Below are 23,728 nucleotides of genomic sequence, written 5' to 3'. Positions count from 1 at the left end.
TATTGGTCTGTGCCTGGCTCGTCCTTGGCAGATTGGGATCCAGGCCAATATTGCCAGCCAAGTGCAGCCTGCCAGGCCAAATGGGCAGAATGAGCCCAGTGGGCCACAGCAAAATTTGGGCAAAGGTACCATTGGCCACAAAGGTTTCCAACCGGCAAAGTGATATCCCAAAGATCCCGTAACACTATTGTCTCATGATGATCAGGCTTAAATTACCCCTGCCAAAAGGCAACTCCATGTTGTGCCTACTGGTATACAGGGGAAAGCTATAACTTAGAGGAACTCTTAGCGTGTCTCCTGGTAGAAGTATCTCCCCTCTGAAACTCAAGATCCTAGACTCACAAATCTAAAATTACTGGGATTTGGTAGCACAAATTCTCTAAATGAGTCAGTAAGAATGATGGTGAAGGGAGGCGGAGGTGGCAGTGAGCCGAGATCATGCCACTACACTACAGCCTGGACAACAAAGCAAGACTCCGTCTCAAAAAAAAAAAAAAAAAAAAGAATGATGGTGAGTGAGACTACCCCAGTTCTACTCCTTGTCTCTCAGATCCAGTTTATTCTATGAACTGGGGAACTGGGGACACAGCACCCTCCTAAAGGGTGGCGTCCCATCCTCATAAGATATGATTTCCAAACCTCAGTTGTGCCTTCAAGAGGCTACGCCAGTGCTCCATCAAGCTGGCAATTTCTGAATGCATCCGCATGCCTCTACCCCACACCTTCTTGTCCTCTCCCTTCCAATTTTGACTCTTCCAGGTCTCTGACCAAACAAGCCAAACCATTTGCCACTGCTCATGAGTTTATCTCTTTTATTACTGAATCATTTTTTACTTGAGTGTTTTTCATCATCGCTGTCTTTCAGGGCCAGAACACAGTGGGGCTACAGTGCTGCAACAGTCTACTTTTGGCTTATGTCACAGACTGAGGCAACCCATCCACAAGCTAAGCTTTGGGTTTTGGTCCTAGGGAACTTACAGGGAGGGCTTAGATGTGAGCTGAGGGAGAGATGACAGTGTAACAGTGGTATATGAAGTGGGGGCCTGGACCATTTGTTCACTTAAATGACTGGTGTTCTCTCTTTCTGTTTTATAATGGAATGTTGCTGGACCCACTTTACTTTATGATTTTGTGGGTCTAATAGTATGCAGCTTACAATGGGCTGTTTTAGGAGCCTGATCGTTTCGTATCCCATGATTAGATGCTCAGTCTTCACCAGGGTCCCATAGAATGCCATGAGCTATTTTTAAAAAGGCAACTAGTTATCTGCTTCAGATGACACAGATTTACTCCAGAACCCTAGGCCTGCACTGACTGTCCTACTGGACTTGTCTGAGGCTCCACAATGCATCTTTATCACAGAATCTTCTTGTATCACAGATCTGCCTGATTTGATGAACTTTTTTTCAGGGCTGATATACTGTAGCATGGACCTGTTACAGATTCCTTTCTTGGCCTGGAGCACATTGGACTAGCATCCTATTAGAGGGTCAGAGCAGTAATCGCAAATATATAGCAGGCTGCCTCCAAAACCAAGTATTGTGCTACTCAGTGGTGGGAAGTAAGGTTAAATAATTTGTCCTTTTTTCGGGAGGAGATATATGGTAGGGTCCAGACCACTGGGCTACTAGAAACTTCACTAATGTGTCAGGCCCTGAATCTTTGTAGAATTGACTTCTCACCTCTGGAATGCATGTGATTAACTAAGGTATTCATAATAACTCTCACTTTTTGCTAGAAGATCTAATTGATATGATGTCATCAATAGAGTAGACCAATATGATGGTCCCTGCAGAATGCCCAGATAGCCTAGATCTTTATAGATTACACTGTACATGAAAGTAGAAATTAAGACAAGACCATATTTATATACTGTGTACTGTCCTGTGGAATACAAACTTACTTTTGATGTTCCTTCCTGGTGAATATTGAAAATAATGCATTTACCAGATCAATAACCACATATTATAACTGGAGTATCTCTAGTAAAGATAGCTTATCTGGCAGAGTAGCTGCAGTTGGGGCTGATACTTTGATAATTTTGCATTGGTCTACTGTAATTCACCATCCAGTGTTTTGCAGGGATCGAACTGGTAAATTAAGTAGGAGACATAATGGGAACCACTATTTTAGTACACTTTACGTCTCTGAAAGGAGACTCATACTTAGGTCTTCAATATTAATATTTATTTACTATCTTCGCCAAAGTGAGTGGTTTGGGGGATTTCTCTTGGTCTTTCCTATTATAATAGCTCTTACTTTACAGATCAAGGAATCAACAAGACGGTCTGCAAGCTGCTAAGCATGTTCATTCTAATTAAATATTCAGCCACTGAAAAACCTCCACTGGATAAATCTGTGGACTTTGAAGGTCCACTGTGATATAAACCAGGCCCAGGATTTCTTTTATCCCCTGACTCCGATATGTTTCTACTCTAACAGGAGGCCCTTAATGTTCTTTGTGTTCTTGGGTATCAGGATCAGTTCAGATTAGTATTCAAATAACCCTCAAAAGATATTTGTATTCCTTTTTCGCCAGTTATGGTTACCTAAACACATGGTCACAGGTTCTTTGGTGAAGGACTAGGGGAATAACTATTGCGACAGTTCTCAAAGTGTGGTTTTCAGATGGCTGGGGATAATCAAGACCCTTTCAGGGGGTCCCCTAGGTAAAAATGAGTTACAACAATAACAATAATGATAATACAGTGATGTTATTTGCCTTTCTACTGATATTTTCACTGAAAGTGCAATTGAACTGTTGTTTAAAATTACTGGTGGCTTAACATGAATAAAGTGCAGAGTACTGTATTAGTTTGCTAGGGCTGTTGTAACAAAGAACCATAAAACGAGAGGTGGAAGCAACGGAAACGTATCGTGTTACAGTACTAGAAACTAAAACTCCAAGATCAAGGTGTTGGCAGGGCAATTCTCCCTCTGAAGGCACTACGAAAAGATCTGTTTCAAGCCCTTTTCCTAGCTTCTGGTACTTCCTGGCTTGTGCAGCATACCTCCAGTTTTTACATGATGCTTTCCCTGTATCCATATCTGTGTCCAATTTGCTCTTTTTATGAGAACACCAATTGTATTGCATTAGGGGCTCACGCCACTCCAGTATGACTTTATCTTAGCTAGCTATATTTGTAACGATTTTATTTTCAAATAAGGGCACATCTCTGAGGGGTAGGACTTCAACATATAAATTTTCGGATATATAATTCAACCTATAAAAGGCACCAATTTGCACCAATAGTCATTGTATTCTTCACACACTCACACACACACACACACACATTGCCTAAGAATGTCTTTGATGATTCAGTAAAAAGTATTAACGTATTAAATCTCAAGCCTTACATACAGTATCTTTTAAGTATTCTACATGATCGAATTGGAAATACATTTAACGCATTTTTCTTGCGTACCAAATCATGATGATTACCTTGAGGAAATGCATTTGTATCAAATGTTTGAGTTGCAAGCTGAACTCTTTCCAATTACCTTTTTACATCCAAGGCGGGCAAAATACTCATTAAGAAAAAGAAGGGTTTTGTCTGGGCATGCTGTCTCACGCCTGTAATGCCAGCACTTTGGGAGGCCGGGGCGGGTGGATCACGAGGTCAGGAGATTGAGACCATCCTGGCTAACAAGGTGAAACCCCGTCTCTACTAAAATACAAAAAATTAGCTGAGCGTGGTGGCGGGCGCCTGTAGTCCCAACTACTCAGGAGGCTGAGGCAGGAGAATGGCGTGAACCTGGGAGGCGGAGCTTGCAGTGCTTGCAGTGAGCTGAGATAGCGCCACTGCACTCCAGCCTGGGTGACAGAGAGAGACTCCACCTCAAAAAATAATAAAAATAAATAAATAAATAAATAAATAAATAAATAAATAAATAAAGGTTTTATGGGACTTTAAGTGAGACCCAGTGGAAGAAATTGGCATGTAGAAATTTTTATCATTTTCATTTTCTTATTGTGTCCAGTTAGCACTTTACTGTCTTTACGAATGTATACAAAGGCTATGCTCTGTTGCCATCCCATCCTATTGACAAGTGTGATGGTAACAGCATGGAAAATACTCATCAGAGACAATTCTTCCTGCATCAAAGCCTACAGGAGAGAAATGAAACAATGGAAAAAAAAAACTGCAATGACAAGAGTATAACGTAGGCCTCCAGTCTTGACTAGAATCTTGCCCTTCAGATTGATCGTGTTGTCCTCACTCATTATGGGTATTACAGGTGAATAATGGTAATACCTGATGGGAATTTCCATCATGGATATTACCCACGATGATGTCCACTGAAAAGGTCTTGGTTATCCGTAGCCCTCTGAAAACCACGCTTTGAGAATTACTGCAACAGTCATTCCCCTAGGCCATCACTGACGTACCTAATCCTAACCGTACCAAGTGTTAGGTAAGGAACATCATATATTGTGGTATTGCACATCATCAGATTTGGACTGAAACAAATATCTCTCTAAATTTCATATTCTTTTTTGTTTTGTTTTGTTTTTTTTGAGACGGAGTCTCGCTCTGTCGCCCAAGCTGGAGTGCAGTGGCCGGATCTCAGCTCACTGCAAGCTCCGCCGCCCGAGTTTACACCATTCTCCTGCCTCAGCCTCCCGAGTAGTTGGGACTACAGGCGCCTGCCACCTCGCCCGGTAGTTTTTTGTATTTTTTAGTAGAGACGGGGTTTCACCGTGTTAGCCAGGATGGTTTTGATCTCCTGACCTCGTGATCCGCCCATCTCGGCCTCCCAAAGTGCTGGGATTACAGGCTTGAGCCACCGCACCCGGCCAAATTTCATATTCTTTATGTTAAGATTGAAGCACTTTTTCCTTACCTCTCTGCAGTTCCCCCTGAAATGACCCTGTTTCTAAGCACGCATAGAACTGTGGTGTGCAAGACAGTTGCAGCAAAGATCTCCCGGACCCCACAGGGGGATTGTGCCACCGAGCAAGAATATTGGGGCAATGGCACAGTGACTATTGGGAGTTCATGTCACTGGGAGGGCCACAATGTGCCTACCATGAGCTCATGGTAGGCACATTTGAGTAGCAACAAGAGTGACTATAGAGCTACTTCCTGGTTAGTCATTATTCCAGTTTTGTGTTCATTTCTTTCACTCTTTTAGAGGAGTTAGGTTAAAAAGGAAAACAAAAATGTACAGAGAAATTTCATTTAAAGATGATGTCTCCAGCATTTGGAGAAAGGAGTGTAATTGGACCAGCTCATATGAGATGCCCACATGGACCCATCTCCTTGGTTGGGGAAGGAGGAATAGGGGGAGGCTTGGTTACCTCATACAAGCTAGTTGACTAAACAAAGCGTCTCATGAATGAGAAATCATTATTAATTGCTTATAAGTATAATTTTTAAGATGTTAACAGGTTTTTTCCTCTAATGATGGCATAACTTCTAATTTCTGTTTTACAATTATTTTTGTATAATTTTAGTTATGGTTAACTAATTGTCTTTATGTTGAGTAAGACTTTGTGGGGAAACACTGGCTTCCACTCTGAGTACATAAAATTGATTTCATTTATTCTTCTCTAAATATTTTCTAGCTTCAAGTAGTTCATGTATGGATGGAAAGCAGATGACACAGAATTATTCAAAAATGTCTGCAGAAGGTAATATGCTTCCTTAGTAGTGGCCAACACTGAGGGATGGAAAGTTGAACTTTGGTGGAATCATTAGCTGATGGCCTGGCTGGGGGCCAGCCTTGTGACTACTTGAAGAATGTGTTGATCTGAGTGCTGTGGTACGAGGGACCCTGAATGTCCCAGTCTCTAGTGCTCCAAACAAGCCATGTTCTTGCTTACCTCTGAACATTTGCTAAGGTGGAGTGGTGGAAGGAGCATGGGTTTAATGACCTTTCAGGTCTGCGTTAAAGTCCTATTTCTTTCTGTATCTGGTTATGTGATCATTATCTGACTGTGAAATATAAGGGTTGAAGTACCACCTAAGAGACAGGTGACACCAAAACAGGAGAGGAGTGATATTAAATGTAGGGTGTAGCAAAAACAAGCTTCATCCACATAAAGGTTTGCCCCTCTGTAACTGATTCTGCTTATGCTATCGTGATGAGATCTCTGACACTCACCTTTGTTACAGGTGAGTAGTGACAGGTACTTTGGCAGAATAAGTACCTCTCAGTAAACCCTGATCAGTTGTGGAAACATTATGTTGACTTATGAGATGCATGAGAATCTATGTTGGAAGATGCTTGTAGGATGCAGGGCTTAATTTTTACTTTAAAAGATGGACAGAAAGGAGTCGACTTACACATTTACACCTGATAATTGGATTGAATATACAGAAATAAAATCTATGAGCAAAGTTTACCACTGAACTCTCTGGGATTATATGTGTGACTAAACAGGAAGGAAGGAAAATATCCAAAGGCTATGACAAGGTCACGAATTTGCAGTAAAACTTTTTCATGATAAATGTCCAAAGGAAAATAAAGCTTTTAAAAATTATATGCCACACTACTTTTTAAACTAGAAATAAATATTTGTAAACATCTTATCAATAGGCATTTTTTTAACTTACATGGGATGGCTCAACTGGCAAAATTAAAGATTTTTTTAAAGATCTATGGGTCTCACTGACTCTGTAATTCTCTAAATAAAGCATGTAATTATCTAAATAAAACATGTCCAGCTAGCTCCACCTGAATGCCATATTAGTTACCTTTAATGAAAGAACCATAAACTTTCCACATTTATGTTTGTCTGAAATAACAACCTTAGAGACAGGTGTTTAACTTTGATGTTACTAATTTTTCTTGTGCTCACCAAAACGAAGGAGGAGACAATCACATCACTAGTTATTCCATTTTCTTTTCCAAGGCACATGATTTGTATGATAAATACAGTAGTCTCTACCACCTAAAGATTAGATTTAGAGCATTGCCTTTGTTGTTTAAATTACAATTCTGTTTTCTTCTCTGTTTCTAAATATTAAAACTCCTGAATTAATTTCAGAATACTTTATTGTATTTCAGAATACAATGTTATGTATATTGTTTTTCTAATAATACATAATACTGGAGAAAGTTTGTTAATCTTTAGATTGGGTTCAATATATTATTTATATTTTGTGAATGTTATTTTCTTACATAAGTCTAATATTTCTGGAATAAGATCAGCAAATTTATGTTCTAATATGACTTCATGTAATATACTGTGGATAAACATAACACATGAAGTTCCTTGTCAAGGTTTTCTTTATCATTATCCTTTGTGTGTGTGTCCAGGTAACATTTCACAGCCTGTACTGATGGATACAAATGCTGTGCTTTGTTGCCCTCCTATTGAGTTCAGAAATTTGATTGTAATAGTATGGGAAATAATCATAAGAGGCCAGCCTTCCTGCACAAAAGCCTACAGGAAAGAAACAAATGAGACCAAGGAAACCAACTGTACTGATGAGAGAATAACCTGGGTCTCCACACCTGATCAGAATTCGGACCTTCAGATTCACCCAGTGGCCATCACTCATGACGGGTATTACAGATGCATAATGGCAACTCCTGATGGGAATTTCCATCGTGGATATCACCTCCAAGTGCTAGGTAAGGAGCATCATATATTGTGGTATTTCACATCACCAGATTTGTGACTGAAACAAATGTCTCTCTGAATTCCATATGCTTTATGTGAAAACCAAAGCATTTTCTCCCCCTTTCCTCTCTGCAGTTACACCTGAAGTGACCCTGTTTCAAAGCAGGAATAGAACTGCAGTATGCGAGGCAGTTGCAGGGAAGCCAGCTGCTCAGATCTCCTGGATCCCAGAGGGGGATTGTGCCACTAAGCATGAGTACTGGGGCAATGGCACAGTGACTGTTGAGAGTACATGCCACTGGGGGGGCCACAATGCGTCTACCGTGACCTGCCATGTCTCCCATTTGACTGGCAACAAGAGTCTGTACATAAAGTTGAATTCAGGTAAGCGCCTGTCTCTTGTAGAAGAGTAAACTTGATGCTTAACTTTTTCTTCCATAGAAAATAATGAATAACCAAACAGTAGGTAAGAAAATTTGAGCTTCTAGGTTGGAAATATTCTCCAAAACTGAGAAATGCATTACAACGCTAGAATCTTATCTTTTAGTGGAACAGCCATAAAAATAGATTTTGTTAACTTAGTGATCTATAGGCTCTTACTTTGAGATTAATTCTTGATATGAAATATCACGAGTTTTATATAGTTTTAACAATCCTTGTTCAGTAGATAGCCCAGAATGACAGTTATTTTCTTCCTGATTTTATTTCTTATTACTTTGTTACCCTGAGTAAGACACAAGTAATTCCTCCTGTCTCGTCATCTAAAAGCAATCTATTAATTAATTCAGAAAATACTTATTGAATGCTATTTATAAGTTTGAAGCTGGTGATGCAAAGATGAAAAGATAAGGTCCATATCTTTATATTGTTTTGGGCAGGATAATCTGGTGTTTAGGAGCAAAGCCTTTCACTTCATATGGTTTTTGTTCACCAGTTATATGAACTTGGACAGTATTTAACATTTCTATCTCATGGTTTTATCTCATGGTTTCTTTTTTTTTTTTTTTTTGAGATGGAGTCTCACTCTGTCACCCAGGCTGGAGTGCAGTGGCTGGATCTCAACTCACTGCAAGCTCCGCCTCCCAGGTTCACGCCATTCTCCTGCCTCAGCCTCCCGAGTAGCTGGGACTACAGGCGCCCGCCACCTCGCCTGGCTAATTTTTTGTATTTTTTTAGTAGAGACGGGGTTTCACCGTGTTAGCCAGGATGGTCTCCATCTCCTGACCTTGTGATCCACCCGTCTTGGCCTCCCAAAGTGCTGGGATTACAGGCTTGAGCCACTGCACCCGGCCTCTCATGGTTTCTTTATCTGTTAAATGAAGACGATGGGAACCACCTAATAGGATTATTGGGTTAATTAAATAAAATTATATATATATATAAACATGCTGTACATATAATTGTATTAATATATCTACTACATAATTGACACTCAGCAAATTTTAGCCACTAGATTTCCTTATATTAATAAATGTTGGCTATTATATGTATCATATTAATAAAAATTAGCTATTGTGATAATTATTACAACTAATATTAAATATCATCATATTAATTATTCCTCATAATATCTTTCATGTTTATTTTCTGTTTTGCATCAGCTTTATTGACATATAATTTATATACCATACATTTCACCCATTTAAAGAATGCAATTCAATGCTTTTGTGACCACTGCTACAATCAATTTTAGAACATATTTATCACCCCCAAAAGGAAACCATGTATTCGTTAGCTGTGTTTTCCATGATCAATCTCCCATCAAGTCTAGGTTCTTACTTCATACGTCTTATCTTTTTTTATATATTTATTTTCAGTATTACTTGATCTTCCCTTCTGTATACCAACATTCAACCCAAATTCTAAGCCTTTTTTCCCCTTTATCTCCTTAGGAGCTTTGCTTCATTCTCCTCTCTCTTTTGTTTAGTTTTTTGTTCCTTAAATTATTTTTCTAAAGCTGCTCATAAAACATGCCTATTTTTCTTCCGTATCCAAAAGCTTGGTGTTATGACTTCCTCAAACATTTAACTCTTGGCTTCCACTCATATCCAAGAATATTTTTAAAAGAGGACCCTACACTCATTGTCTCTTCTTTATCACCTCGCATCTATTCCTTACCTCATTTGTGTCTCCCTGCGCAGAAAATGCTCTGACAAAAAGCATCTCTCAAGTGCCAAATAAAATATAAATGTTTCATTCTTTGTTCACTTAATTAGCTTCTTCATAATATTTGTTATAACTATTTACTTTTAAATGTCTCATAATATATAATTTTATGTATTTACTAATTTTAAATATTTTATTAGATTTTTAATAATGTATTTTATGATTCTGTACCCCATGCATGTGGGCCTCTTTGGGCTCTTCAAAAGTGTTAAGTGCTTTTATTCCTCTGTTCCCTTTTACATGCAATTTCTTTTAATTTTTATTTTTTTAATTTTTGAGACAGAGTCTCACTCTGTCGCCTAGGCTGGAGTGCAGTGGCGCGAACTCGGCTCACTGCAAGCTCCGCCTTCTGGGTTCATGCCATTCTCCTGCCTCAGCCTCCCTAGTAGCTGGGACTACAGGCACCCACCACCATGCCCGGCTAATTTTTTTGTATTTTTTGGTAGAGAGGGGGTTTCACTGTGTTAGCCAGGATGGCCTCAATCTCCTGATCTCATGATCCGCCCCACTTTGCCTCCCAAAGTGCTGGAATTAGCAGGCATGAGCCACCATGCCTGGCCTTGAATGCAATTTCTACTTCTCTGTAAGGCACTTCTTTCCCTATACTCTCTTCTTCCATTACATTTGATCAATTCCTGTTGAAGTGTTAAGACTTAGTTTGACATTGATCCTCTGGGATGATTTTCTCTGGCCTTGAAGTTCGGTTAGCTGTTCCTCCTCTGTGCTCACAGAATGCTTCATACATGGCTCTGTCAGAGCACCTCCACAGCCCTGTAATTGACTGCTCGGCACTGTTTTCATTCACAATGCTTCTGACACCAAATGTGTGTGTTTTTTTCCCCACACCAACTAATTCTCCAACTCTCTAGACACCATCTAAGTGTCCTACAATTCAATTCAGACACTAACTACCTGGACTTAGCACAGACCCCACAAGTTAAAGGCTTACTCTCATAAGACCTCCCTCACTTCAGACACCAGTCACAAGTCCCAGATTGCCACCTGAACTAATCAACTGGCTATAATTTCAGAGAGTTCCCATGATTCCCTTGTCAGGTTTAATAATTTGCTAGAATGGCTCACAGAACCCATGTCAACCTGAAATAATCAAAAGGATCAGAATCCAGTTTAAAAGAGTTTATTTAAGCAGAAGTCTGAGAACAGCCATTCGGGTAACACAGACTCCAAAGGAATGGGGTCAGTGCTTCAAACTTCAAACTTCAAACTTCAAACTTAAGGTCTTGTTTATAGAGGCAGAAAAGAAATTCAGTAGGATTATACCTTTTTTACATATAAGGCTGGTTTATGAGTTATAATGATTTAATTAATTAAAGTTACAGTTTGTTTTCTTTTCTGTACAGTTTGTTTTCATTTCCTTTCCAATTTTAAGAGTATAGTTAACATTTCATGTTAGGCAATGTGATAGTTACTGTGTGAGAGAAGAAAGAAGGAAGTTAATCAATAACGAAGATCACAGTTTAGAGAGAAGGGGTCTTCCCCTGCACCCTTTAGTCATTTACAGCAGTTTACAAAACAATATAGGCAAGGAAAAAGGCTAATGTACTATCAGGGAAATTAAAGTTATGGCTGCCTAGGTCGTAGCTGCTTGTTTACGTAACTCGGGTCCCATAATCACATTCCGTTAAGGCTCAAAATATTTTAAAGTTCCAACAGCTTAGATTTTTAAATTACACACTCAGGAATGCACTTTATTTACTATTACTAATTTCTTATAAAGTGGCCAACTCAGGAACAGACAAAAAAATAAATAAATAAAGAGATGCGTAGGGCAGGGTATGGAGGAAGGAGCTTCCGTGATGTCTCTGGGAGTGCCAACCTCCCAGCCCCTCGGTGTGTTCACCAGCTCAGAAAATCTCCCAACCCAGAAGCTCTCCAGACTCTGTCATGTAGAGTTTTTGTGGAGGCTCTATGACATAGGTATGATGGGTTAAATTATTGGGCATTGCTTATTAGCTCAATTTCTAGCCCCTCTCCCCTCCCAGAAGGTCAGCGGAAGGGGACAGTGGTGGTATGGGGCTGAAAGTTTCAACCTTCTAACCATGCCTTGGCCTTTCTAATTATCAGTCCCATCCTGAAGCTGTCTTCAGGCTCCCAGCCACCACTCATTTCATTAGCGTACAAAAGATGGATCACTGTGGAACTTCCAAGAAGTTTAGGAAAAATCCTTGGAAGTGTGCCGGGAACTGGGGGACAAAGACCACATACATACATATTTCTTATGATATTACAGCCACTTACTTCTGTTAATCTCAGCACAGTATAAGGTCCTTGAGAGTTGGAACCACTTTTTTTATTTTTGTATTCCTGAAGTCTGGCACAGTAGCTGACACATACAAGTCACTGAAGAATTAGGTTCAAATCATTGCAGATTCATCTCTACATATTCCATTCTACGCTCCAAATATGACTTAGGTGAACTCATCTTTAAAACTTTTCTCAAATTGTTTCTTTATCTTGAAAAGTCCTTCTTTTAACCTATTCAATCCTGCAGACCAGCAAGACCCAGTTCAAGTCCTGCTTCTCCCTGACCTCCGTGTTAGAGTTGATTAAACGTTCTTATTCCTTAGATGATTTATAATCTGTAATGTTCATCCAGCACTGTTTTCTCAATTGTACTTTTAAACTAAAAAGTATCGGAGACAGGTCTCAATTAATTTAGAAGATCATTTTGCCAAGGTTTAGGACAATTTGCACAGATAAAAACAAAACAAAACAAAACAAAATAAAAAAAACACCACAGAGTCTGAGAAACAGTCGTGATCTATGCCTTTTTCCAAAGATGACTTTGAGGGCTTCAATATTTAAAGGGCAAAAGTGCACTGAAGGGGAAAGAGGAAGGGTATGGTAATTCATAAGCTGCAAGAGAAAAGGAGCAGGTAGGGGAATAGTCAATTATGATAAGGTGAACATAGAGTAGCTACCTGTAGAGAAATTTACGTTTTATATGTAGCTATGTGCTTAGGAATAAAAGGAAAGGCAGTTGCTTGCATGACTCGGCTTTCAGCTTAATTTTTCCCATTTGGCATAGTGAATTGGGGTCTTGAGCTTTTATTTTTATTTTATATAAGTTGTCTTTTCATTTGTATGAGTCTGACTTCTTCAGTTGGATTATGAGATATTTTGAGAACTGTAACCATACTGTTTTCTTATTTCCTCACAATGCCTAGGATTGTCTGACATTTTTCTAGTTTAGTCTTTGAGCAGGTTATTTAATGGGATAGAGTAACATCTTAGAGCCAGGAGTCAGACTTGTATTTAGAGTTCACACATTCTTTAGGTGGCCAATTTCTTCTTTTTTACTTTCCTTTTTTTTTTTTTTTTCTTTTTTTGAGACAGAGTCTCACTCTGTCACCCAGGCTGGAGTGCAGTGGTGCGATCTCGGCTCACTGCAACCTATGCCTCCCGGGTTCAAGCGATTCTCCTGCCTCAGCCTCCCGAGTAGCTGAGATTATAGGCCCATGCCACCACACCCAGCTAATTTTTGTATTTTAGTAGAGACATGGTTTCACCATGTTGGTCAGGCTGGTCTTTAATTCCTGACCTCAGGTGATCCACCCACCTTGGCCTCCCAACAGGTGTGAGCCACTGCACCCTGCCTAGGTGGTCAATTTCATAGGATAAGAGACTTCAGAATTATGCTTCTGGCTGGGCATGGTGGCTCACGCCAGTAATCCCAGCACTTTGGGAGGCTGAGGTGGGTGGATCACCTGAGGTCAGGAGTTCGAGACCAGCCTGGCCAACATGATGAAACCCCGTGTCTACTGAAAATACAAAAATTAGCCAGGCGTGGTGGTGCATGCCTGTAATCCCAGCTACTCTGGAGGCTGAGGTAGGAGAATCACTTGAACCCAAGAGGCAGAGTTTGCAGTGAGCCAAGATCCCCAATTAGTTTGATTTATCTTTTCAATAATTCCTAGGGGCATTTCACAGATAAATAAAATGAAAGTAGGAAGACACAAAACACCTTGCTAAAGAGGTTACATCAACTTAGTAAGAAAATCACTTCAATGTGTGGAAAGTGTTATCAGATCAAACCCCAAATATCAAGAGTAATGTTCTTTCAAAGGCTAGTATTTGCATGGGAAGTTGGAATATACTGGGGAAAGCTTGACATATTGCTTTTCTTATAAAATTGGAAAGTATTAGCAATGCATAGTGTGCATTTATTTGTTCAGAAAATATTTATCAGAAACCTACGAGGTACAAAACACAAACATGGTTCCTAAACTCTGTCATGGAAGAATGATATATTAGTAACATTTGAGTTGTAAGTTAGAAGGTTTCATGATTATGACAGTCTGTGAACTCTTTAGAATATTTTTAAATGTTCTTTTTTTTTTTTTTTTTTTAGATTTTTTTTAAAATTAATTTATTATTATTATACTTTAAGTTGTAGGGTACATGTGCATAACGTGCAGGTTTGTTACATATGTATACTTGTGCCATGTTGGTGTGCTGCACCCATCAACTCGTCATTTACATCAGGTATAACTCCCAATGCAATCCCTCCCCCCTCCCCCCTCCCCATGATAGGCCCCGGTGTGTGATGTTCCCCTTCCTGAGTCCAAGTGATCTCATTGTTCAGTTCCCACCTATGAGTGAGAACATGCGGTGTTTGGTTTTCAGTTCTTGTGATAGTTTGCTAAGAATGATGGTTTCCAGCTGCATCCATGTCCCTACAAAGGACACAAACTCATCCTTTTTTATGGCTGCATAGTATTCCATGGTGTATATGTGCCACATTTTCTTAATCCAATCTGTCACTGATGGACATTTGGGTTGATTCCAAGTCTTTGCTATTGTGAATAGTGCTGCAATAAACATACGTGTGCATGTGTCTTTATAGCAGCATAATTTATAATCCTTTGGGTATATACCCAGTAATGGGATGGCTGGGTCATATGGTACATCTAGTTCTAGATCCTTGAGGAATCGCCATACTGTTTTCCATAATGGTTGAACTAGTTTACAATCCCACCAACAGTGTAAAAGTGTTCCTATTTCTCCACATCCTCTCCAGCACCTGTTGTTTCCTGACTTTTTAATGATCGCCATTCTAACTGGTGTGAGATGGTATCTCATTGTGGTTTTGATTTGCATTTCTCTGATGGCCAGTGATGATGAGCATTTTTTCATATGTCTGTTGGCTGTATGAATGTCTTCTTTTGAGAAATGTCTGTTCATATCCTTTGCCCACTTTTTGATGGGGTTGTTTGTTTTTTTCTTGTAAATTTGTTTGAGTTCTTTGTAGGTTCTGGATATTAGCCCTTTGTCAGATGAGTAGATTGCAAAAATTTTCTCCCATTCTGTAGGTTGCCTGTTCACTCTGATGGTAGTTTCTTTTGCTGTGCAGAAGCTCTTTAGTTTAATGAGATCCCATTTGTCAATTTTGGCTTTTGCTGCCGTTGCTTTTGGTGTTTTAGACATGAAGTCTTTGCCCATGCCTATGTCCTGAATGGTACTACCTAGGTTTTCCTCTAGGATTTTTATGGTATTAGGTCTAACATTTAAGTCTCTAATCCATCTTGAATTAATTTTCGTATAAGGAGTAAGGAAAGGATCCAGTTTCAGCTTTCTACTTATGGCTAGCCAATTTTCCCAGCACCATTTATTAAACAGGGAATCCTTTCCCCATTTCTTGCTTCTCTCAGGTTTGTCAAAGATCAGATGGCTGTAGATGTGTGGTATTATTTCTGAGGACTCTGTTCTGTTCCATTGGTCTATATCTCTGTTTTGGTACCAGTACCATGCTGTTTTGGTTACTGTAGCCTTGTAGTATAGTTTGAAGTCAGGTAGCGTGATGCCTCCAGCTTTGTTCTTTTGACTTAGGATTGTCTTGGAGATGCGGGCTCTTTTTTGGTTCCATATGAACTTTAAAGCAGTTTTTTCCAATTCTGTGAAGAAACTCATTGGTAGCTTGATGGGGATGGCATTGAATCTATAAATTACCTTGGGCAGTATGGCCATTTTCACGATATTGATTCTTCCTATCCATGAGCATGGTATGTTCTTCCATTTGTTTGTGTCCTCTTTTATTTCACTGAGCAGTGGTTTGTAGTTCTCCTTGAAGAGGTCCTTTACATCCCTTGTAAGTTGGATTCCTAGGTATTTGATTCTCTTTGAAGCAATTGTGAATGGAAGTTCATTCATGATTTGGCTCTGTGTTTGTCTGTTATTGGTGTATAAGAATGCTTGTGATTTTTGCACATTAATTTTGTATCCTGAGACTTTGCTGAAGTTGCTTATCAGCTTAAGGAGATTTTGGGCTGAGACAATGGGGTTTTCTAAATATACAATCATGTCATCTGCAAACAGGGACAATTTGACTTCTTCTTTTCCTAACTGAATACCCCTGATTTCTTTCTCTTGCCTAATTGCCCTAGCCAGAACTTCCAACACTATGTTGAATAGGAGTGGTGAGAGAGGGCATCCCTGTCTTGTGCCAGTTTTCAAAGGGAATTTTTCCAGTTTTTGCCCATTCAGTATGATATTGGCTGTGGGTTTGTCATAAATAGCTCTTATTATTTTGAGGTACGTTCCATCAATACCGAATTTATTGAGCGTTTTTAGCATGAAGGGCTGTTGAATTTTGTCAAAAGCCTTTTCTGCATCTATTGAGATAATCATGTGGTTCTTGTCTTTGGTTCTGTTTATATGCTGGATTATGTTTATTGATTTGCGAATGTTGAACCAGCCTTGCATCCCAGGGATGAAGCCCACTTGATCATGGTGGATAAGCTTTTTGATGTGTTGCTGAATCCGGTTTGCCAGTATTTTATTGAGGATTTTTGCATCGATGTTCATCAGGGATATTGGTCTAAAATTCTCTTTTTTTGTTGTGTCTCTGCCAGGCTTTGGTATCAGGATGATGTTGGCCTCATAAAATGAGTTAGGGAGGATTCCCTCTTTTTCTATTGATTGGAATAGTTTCAGAAGGAATGGTACCAACTCCTCCTTATACCTCTGGTAGAATTCAGCTGTGAATCCATCTGGTCCTGGACTTTTTTTGGTTGGTAGGCTATTAATTATTGCCTCAATTTCAGAGCCTGCTATTGGTCTATTCAGGGATTCAGCTTCTTCCTGGTTTAGTCTTGGAAGAGTGTAAGTGTCCAGGAAATTATCCATTTCTTCTAGATTTTCCAGTTTATTTGCGTAGAGGTGTTTATAGTATTCTCTGATGGTAGTTTGTATTTCTGTGGGGTCGGTGGTGATATCCCCTTTATCATTTTTAATTGCATCGATTTGGTTATGTTTGACTCCAATTTGTAATTAGAAGAATCCTTGAAATGATTTTTTTTACCCCTGTCTGTATTTACAGGTCTCAGAACCTCAGGATCTCCAGCGTTGGACTTACTGATCATTCTTTATGTGAAACTCTCTCTTTTTGTGGTCATTCTGGTCACCACAGGATTTGTTTTCTTCCAGAGGATAAATTATGTCAGGTAGAAACTGAAGACTGAAAAGCATAAGACACAGTAGAAAAAGAAAAAAAAAAATCATTGTAACATTTTGAGTTTACAGTGTACTGGGAAAAGCTTGACACTTTTGTGGTTATGTTGTATTCTCCCTCCAGCTCCTTCTTTAATGTGAAGGCATCATTCACAATTGAGAGCCCAGGCAGCTGTGCCTGCAGCACTGGGCAAGAACTTCATTGTGAAAGTGCTTCATTGTGGTTTTAGTCTAGGAGAGAAGTGGCCTAGCCCACATCTTGGGAATTTGGTGGGGGAAGGTTTCTGGGGCTTTTCAAGTGTTTACTTTCAAATTTCTCTGTAAAGGGTTTGTGTTCCTTCCTGCTTAATGAAATATTTTATGGGTTTTTTCCCTAAAGAATGAAAATCGAAAGAGCTGGATGTCAATTTATATTTGATGAGACATCGCAAAAAAAAAAAAAAAAAAAGCAGCCATTTGCAACAAGCCTTTGGGTTCAAAGTCTAGCTTAACTTCTTTTGTGACTCAATGTGATAGTTACTAATATGGTTTGGTGCTGTGTCCCCACCCAAATTTCATCTCAAATTGTAATCCCCATGTGTTAAGGGAGGGACTTGGTGTAGGTGATTGGATCATGGGGGTGGTTTGCCTCATGATGTTCTTGTGATAGTGAGGGAGTTCTCACAAGAGCTGATGGTTTTGTAAGTGGCAATTTCCCCTGCTCACTCTCCAGTCTGCTGCTATGTAAGACATGCCTTGCTTCCCCTTCGCCCTCTGCCATGATTGTAAATTTCTTGAGGCCTCCTAAGCTGTGTGGAACTGAGAGTCAGTTAAAACTCTTTTCTTCATAAATTACCTGGTCTTGGGGAATTCTTTACAGCAATGTGAAGATGGACTAATACAATTACCAAGACCTGTTTCAGACTCAGCATACAGTGTAAGTACACATGCAAAAGCTTCGTGCCTGCCATCATAAATGCCTAGGATACTTTATCTACTTTTGCATTTTCCTTAGTAAATTTCTATTTGCAAATGTGACACAACTGCTTTTCAAGATAAAGAAGAAGATGGCTCAGCAAAAGGCAAATAATGATGCTGGGCAGTTTTTCTACACCCTTTGGGTTCTTTGAATGCTGCTTTCCTCACAGCTTCTTGGCTCCTCTGCATACCTGAGTTGCTAATCAATGCTGCAATGGCAGGAGCCACTGCAAACACTGTCTGTGAGTCAGCTAGTAGCTGACCTTCCATCCATTACTTGCTTGCTAGCAATTAGTGGGGCAGCAGCATTGCATGTTTGGACTGATCATTGAGCAAATGGCTGAGTCATTTTTAGCAGTATTTGCATTTTAGCAGAAATTGTAAGTTGATCTCAACTGAGGAAATATCAGTGTCATTGAAGATGACACTGAAGGTCCCCTTACATTTTAGAGCTCTAATGTCTCAGTTCCCTTTCTTGTTTACACTCTAGGTTGTAGTATTTGGATGGATTAATGATGGTAAGAGTAAGACATTGGTGAAATCATTATATCTTCTAGGGCCACTGTAAACTAAGATCCTATATTCACTTGATACAGATGGTAATCCTGTAGTAAAAAGTGATTTTTTTATTTAAAAGAAGACATTTCTTATTTAAAGTAGCAGGTTGATATGGTTTGGCTGTGTCCCCACCAAAATCTCAACTTGAATTGTATCTCCCAGAATTCTCACGTGTTGTGGGAGGGAACCAGACGGAGGTAATTGAATCATGGGGGTCAGTTCCTGTGCTATTCTCGTGATAGTGAGTAAGTCTCACAAGGTCTGATGGGTTTATCAGGGGTTTCTGCTTTTCCTTCTTCCTCATTTTATCTTGCTGCCACTATGTAAGAAGTGCCTTTCACCTACCCCCATGATTCTGAGGCCTCCCCAGCCATGTGGAACTGTAAGTCCAATTAAACCTCTTTTTGTTCCAAGTTTTGGGTATGTCTTTATCAACAGCATGAAAACAAACTGGTGATCTGGTCTGTTACTTTTATTTTTAGCAAAGCCCTAAGGGAAAAAATGAATGCATAAATTGGATGCTATTATATGCATATGGTTATTTAATTGCTGAAACAAACAGGCCCTACATCTCAGTGTATTCACACCACAAAAATTTAATTCTTGCTCACATCACACTCTAGTGCAGTTGGTGGGGCAGAGGCAGGGCAGGAAAGAGAAGCGTTGCTTTAAGCTATCATTTTATCCTATGGCTCTGCCCTTCTCGGAATATTACCTAGTTCAGCTGGTGAATAGGAAACAGGGAGAGAGAATGGAGGATGTTATGTGGGAGGTGTTTATGGGCCAGGCCTGGAGCAGTAATCACTTCTGCTCACATTCCATTGGTTAGTCCTTACTAGCATAGCTCTATTAACATCCACAGAGTCTGGAAAATGTAGTCTAGCTGACTTGGAAGAAAAGGAATCAGGTTCACTGCAACATCTAGCCCAGTCTCTGCCCATAATAAAGAATAGAACAAATACTAAGATTAACACTTACCCTTTTTGTAATTGAACATGAGTAAAAAATAACTAAATTAGGAAATTATATATATACATATATATAATATGATGTAAACTCTTGTGTGCCTTTCTTTTTTATTGTAATTCCCTTATGTTTAAGACAGGGCATAGAATGGGAAGCAGTCCATTAATACAATTTTATAACAGACTAAAAAAATATTGTGGCAGGGATTGCTTGTTACCTGGTTGTATTAGTCTGTTCTCATGCTGCTAATAAAGTCATATCCAAGACTGGGTAATTTATAAAGGAAAAGGTTTAATTGACTCACAGTTCCACATGGCTGGTGAGGTCTCATAATCATGGTGGAAAGCAAGGAGGAGTAAAGCTACGTCTTACATGGTGACAGGCAAAGAGACAGTATGTACAAGGGAACTCCCATTTATAAAACCATCAGATCTCATGACACTTATTCACCACCATGAGAACAGCATGGGAAAAACCTGCTCCCATGATTCAGTTACCTCTCACCAGGTCCCTCCCATAACACATGGGAATTATGGGAGCTACAGTTGGAATTTATTTCCATTGATTATGGAATTGATTATGGAAGCTACAATATGGAATTGATTTCCATAACACATGGGAATTATGGGAGCTACAATTCAAGATGAGATTTGGGTGGGGACACAGCCAAGCCGTATCACTGGTCCAATGCCCATCCTCCCCTTTCTCCTTGTGGCAGATGAGTATATCCATGACTCTGAATCTTCAGCTCTCCCTCTATCCATGTAATTTTTCAGTTGACTTTAGAGTTCTTTCCATACAGAGAGTACATATTTATCCACCCTATGCAGTTTGCTTTGGCCAATAAAATGAGGTGGAAGTGTTGGTGTACCTGTTTTGAGCACAGGTCTCAAGAACTTCTGTTCTACTTGTTACTCCATGAGAACATGCTTGGCCCAGTCAGATGGAGGATGAGAACCATGTAGAGCAGAGCTGTGTCCCCTCAGTCCCATCCCTAACTCTCTGTTGAGGCCAACCTAGAAGATGCAATAGTCAGCCATTCCCTAAATATATGAGGAAGCTCAGTCAAGATGAGAAGAGCTGACCTCCACTTGATCCCAGGCGTGTAAGCAATTGTTGCCACAGAGGTTTTATGGTTGTTAGTTATACAGCATTCTTGGTGTCTTAGCTAATTGACACATTGAATAATAGCATAACTCCAATTTAATTTATTGTTGGAATGTACTCAGCTAAAAGGCATTTCTCAGTTTCCTTTGCTGAGTATGCCCACTTGCATAAGTTCTGGAAAATGAGATGTAAATACAAATCTTGTGTGATATTTTCAGAAAATCTCTTTAAAGAGGAAGGAAGGGTCTTCTTTTGCTTCTCCTCCTTGTCTCCTAGACTGCAACATTGGTAAGATGAGTGATGGTCCAGCAGTCAACTTGGGCCATGGATGATGTTGAGGATAGAAGCCACTCAGTAGGATAGAAGAAAAGAAAGATGGAAGAAGGATCCTGGGCTTGATGACCATGAAGTTTCCCTATAAACCCTCAACCACCTATTCATTGACTTCTTTTGTGTGAGAGTGAATAAAATTTTGTTCATGCCAGTGTTATTTTAGGTTTTACTCTACACGTAGCTAAACTTAATCCTAATTGATACAAATACCTAGTTTGTTAATCTGAAGATTTGTGTCAATCTTGCTACAAATTATTTTCTACTCATATCCACTTTCATGTCCAATTTTTGTTCTTCCCCTAGTGACAATGAAACAGATATTCCTACTCATGTCCAATTGTTATGGTCTATTTTCATTCTGCCCATAGAGATAACGAAAAGAGGTAACTTTAGAAGATAGGAATCATAGGTATGAGTATTATCCCTATGACAGTTCAAGAAAAATTGTTGGTTATATAAATGCAAGGGATGCTCTGGGCTTGTGCTTGAGAACTTGGAGATATGTAAAAATGATCTAATAGCCAATCCCTAGATGTGTGAGAACATGTCTACATTATGGGATTCAGAAGGAAGATAAAGATACTGTTACGGGCTTTTAGAGAGAATGTGAGTAGGAGAAACAGGAGAACTGAAATCTATGAAATTTTCTTTGTATTAAATTTGTATTAATTTTTTTTTCCACTGGATGAACTTTACTGTTTCTAGAAGAGATTTATGGGAATTCATTTTATTTCTTTATCCCATTCTCACTGCCATGATTAGATTGAAACAGTAAAAAGCTACAGCTACTACCCCCATCCTCCCATTCCTATATAAAGATTAAAAAAAACTCCACATTTTTTTTCTGAACACTCATATGTGTTCATATAGAGCTGACCTTTGAACAAGATGGGGGTTAACATGCATGCTAACCCTCCATGCAGTAGAAAACTTGCATATAACTTTTGACTCTCCCAAAACGTAACTACTAATAGCCTACTGTTGACCAGAAGCCTTACTGATAACATAAACAGTGATTAACACATATTTTGTATGTTATATGTATAATAAAGAAAGCTAGAGAAAAGAAAATATTAAGAAAATCGTAAGGAAGAGAAAATATATGTACTATTCATTAAGCGGAAGTAAATCATCATAAAGGTCTTCATCCTTGTTGTCTTCACATTGAGTAGACTGAAGAGGAGGAGGAAGTAAAGAAGTTGGTTTTGCTGTCTCGGGGCCACAGAAGTGAAAGAAATACACATATAAGTAGATTTGTGCATTTTCAACTTGCTGTTCAAGGGTCAATGATATACATGCCCAACAAATTAACTATGGTCCTAAATACAGGGAGACTGGGAGCAACTTTTAGCAGAACACAACTGAGAGCCACTAGATGGTGCTTCAACTTAAGTCTCTTAACATTTTGAAGCAAGCTAAGATCTACTAATCTTAAGCAATGTAATCCTGCATTAAAAAATTTTTTTTTCCATACTTCTTCTCCATTTACAAATTCTTTAGGTCTTCTTGGGTGGTTTTGGAACAGTTACAGAAGGAAGACAAAGGAAGGATGATAAAATGGTTTAACTTGAAATTAAGGGGAAAAAATCGTTTTGGTTCCCAAACTTGAATTGTACTACCCTTTTCATTTAATGTTAGTAAAAACATTTTGTTTACCATACAAGATAAAGAGATATTAATAGATTCACCTCAGGGAATGGGGAAATGTGAGTTTATCTTAGTGGTTAAACCAAGATTAGTACTTGTTTCTTAAACTGGAAAGTTGAGATCACTCAACCATAAAATGCAAATAACTGCTTGCTCATGTTAATGGCAGCAGATGGTTAGAGCTACAAATAAAATTAACTGGCCTTCTTCACTTCCTAGATCCTCCTCCATATCTCCTCCCCCATCATCTTTTAGAGGCATGTATGGTATTCTAAAGTTAAAAGGAAGCTACAGATAAATGAGGTCAACTTCCTCATTTTGAAAAAGAGGAAACTGAGACTCTCAGAGTTAAGTGACCGTGGAGTGTTACTAAGAAGCCAGCTGGCCTACTTGGCTTGCTGCTGAGAGGAAGGCAGCCACCCTAAGACCACAGTCAGACATGGCACAACTAGGGGAAGAGGGCTGACTATCTCTTTCTTGGTCCCCATCTTACTAATTAGGACTGAGAGCGCTTCACATGCTTTCCCTCTTGTCTGATTGGCCAAGACCACATGACAATTCTTTAGCCAATCCCGGCCAAAGGGACTGAGATTGTGTTTACGTTGATTAGTCCTTTCATGTAGATGGGACTAAGATCAACATCTTTCACCAGATACACATCTAGTGGGAGAGGAGTGAGTGGGACTTGAACAAAACTGGGGCTTTGTTAAGAAGGAGAAATGAAGAATACGTGTGAAGCCTTGATGAGGGGGATGATAATAGTCAAACTTAATTTTAGAAGGCACAGAAGAACATTGCAGGTGGATGCGGGCAGGGAAGAAAGGCATGCTGGGAAAAGAGGACAGCATGGATGAAGGCAAAGAGGTGTAACAGGGTGTGTCTCTTTCAGGGCAATGGGGAAATTGTCCATATCGTCTCCTCACACAAACTCTACATTTCATAAAGTCATCC

General features: G+C 39.4%; 1 protein-coding gene across 6 annotated transcripts in view; it reads left to right on the top strand.

Moving 5' to 3' along the window:
- Positions 1-23,728, top strand: part of LOC101003331 (cell surface glycoprotein CD200 receptor 2) — a 66,449-nt gene that overhangs the window by 13,337 nt on the left and 29,384 nt on the right. The window contains exons 2-6 of one of the 6 annotated variants that reach the window (XM_031663019.1): positions 5,570-5,635; positions 7,351-7,584; positions 7,709-7,957; positions 17,079-17,202; positions 21,074-21,281. In XM_031663019.1, coding sequence (XP_031518879.1) covers positions 5,570-5,635; positions 7,351-7,584; positions 7,709-7,957; positions 17,079-17,202; positions 21,074-21,089 — 689 coding nt within the window. In that variant the 3' untranslated portion in view covers positions 21,090-21,281. Of the gene's footprint in view, positions 1-5,569; positions 5,636-7,266; positions 7,585-7,708; positions 7,958-17,078; positions 18,126-21,073; positions 21,282-23,728 lie in introns of those variants that run through there. The other 5 variants (XM_031663015.1, XM_031663021.1, XM_031663016.1 and 2 more) reach the window with 5 other exon arrangements.

Source organism: Papio anubis, chromosome 2, assembly GCF_008728515.1.
Source record: "Papio anubis isolate 15944 chromosome 2, Panubis1.0, whole genome shotgun sequence".
NCBI lineage: Eukaryota > Metazoa > Chordata > Mammalia > Primates > Cercopithecidae > Papio > Papio anubis.
The sequence above is the reverse complement of the archived record's forward strand: the minus strand, read 5'-3'. Positions and strand labels throughout refer to the sequence as shown.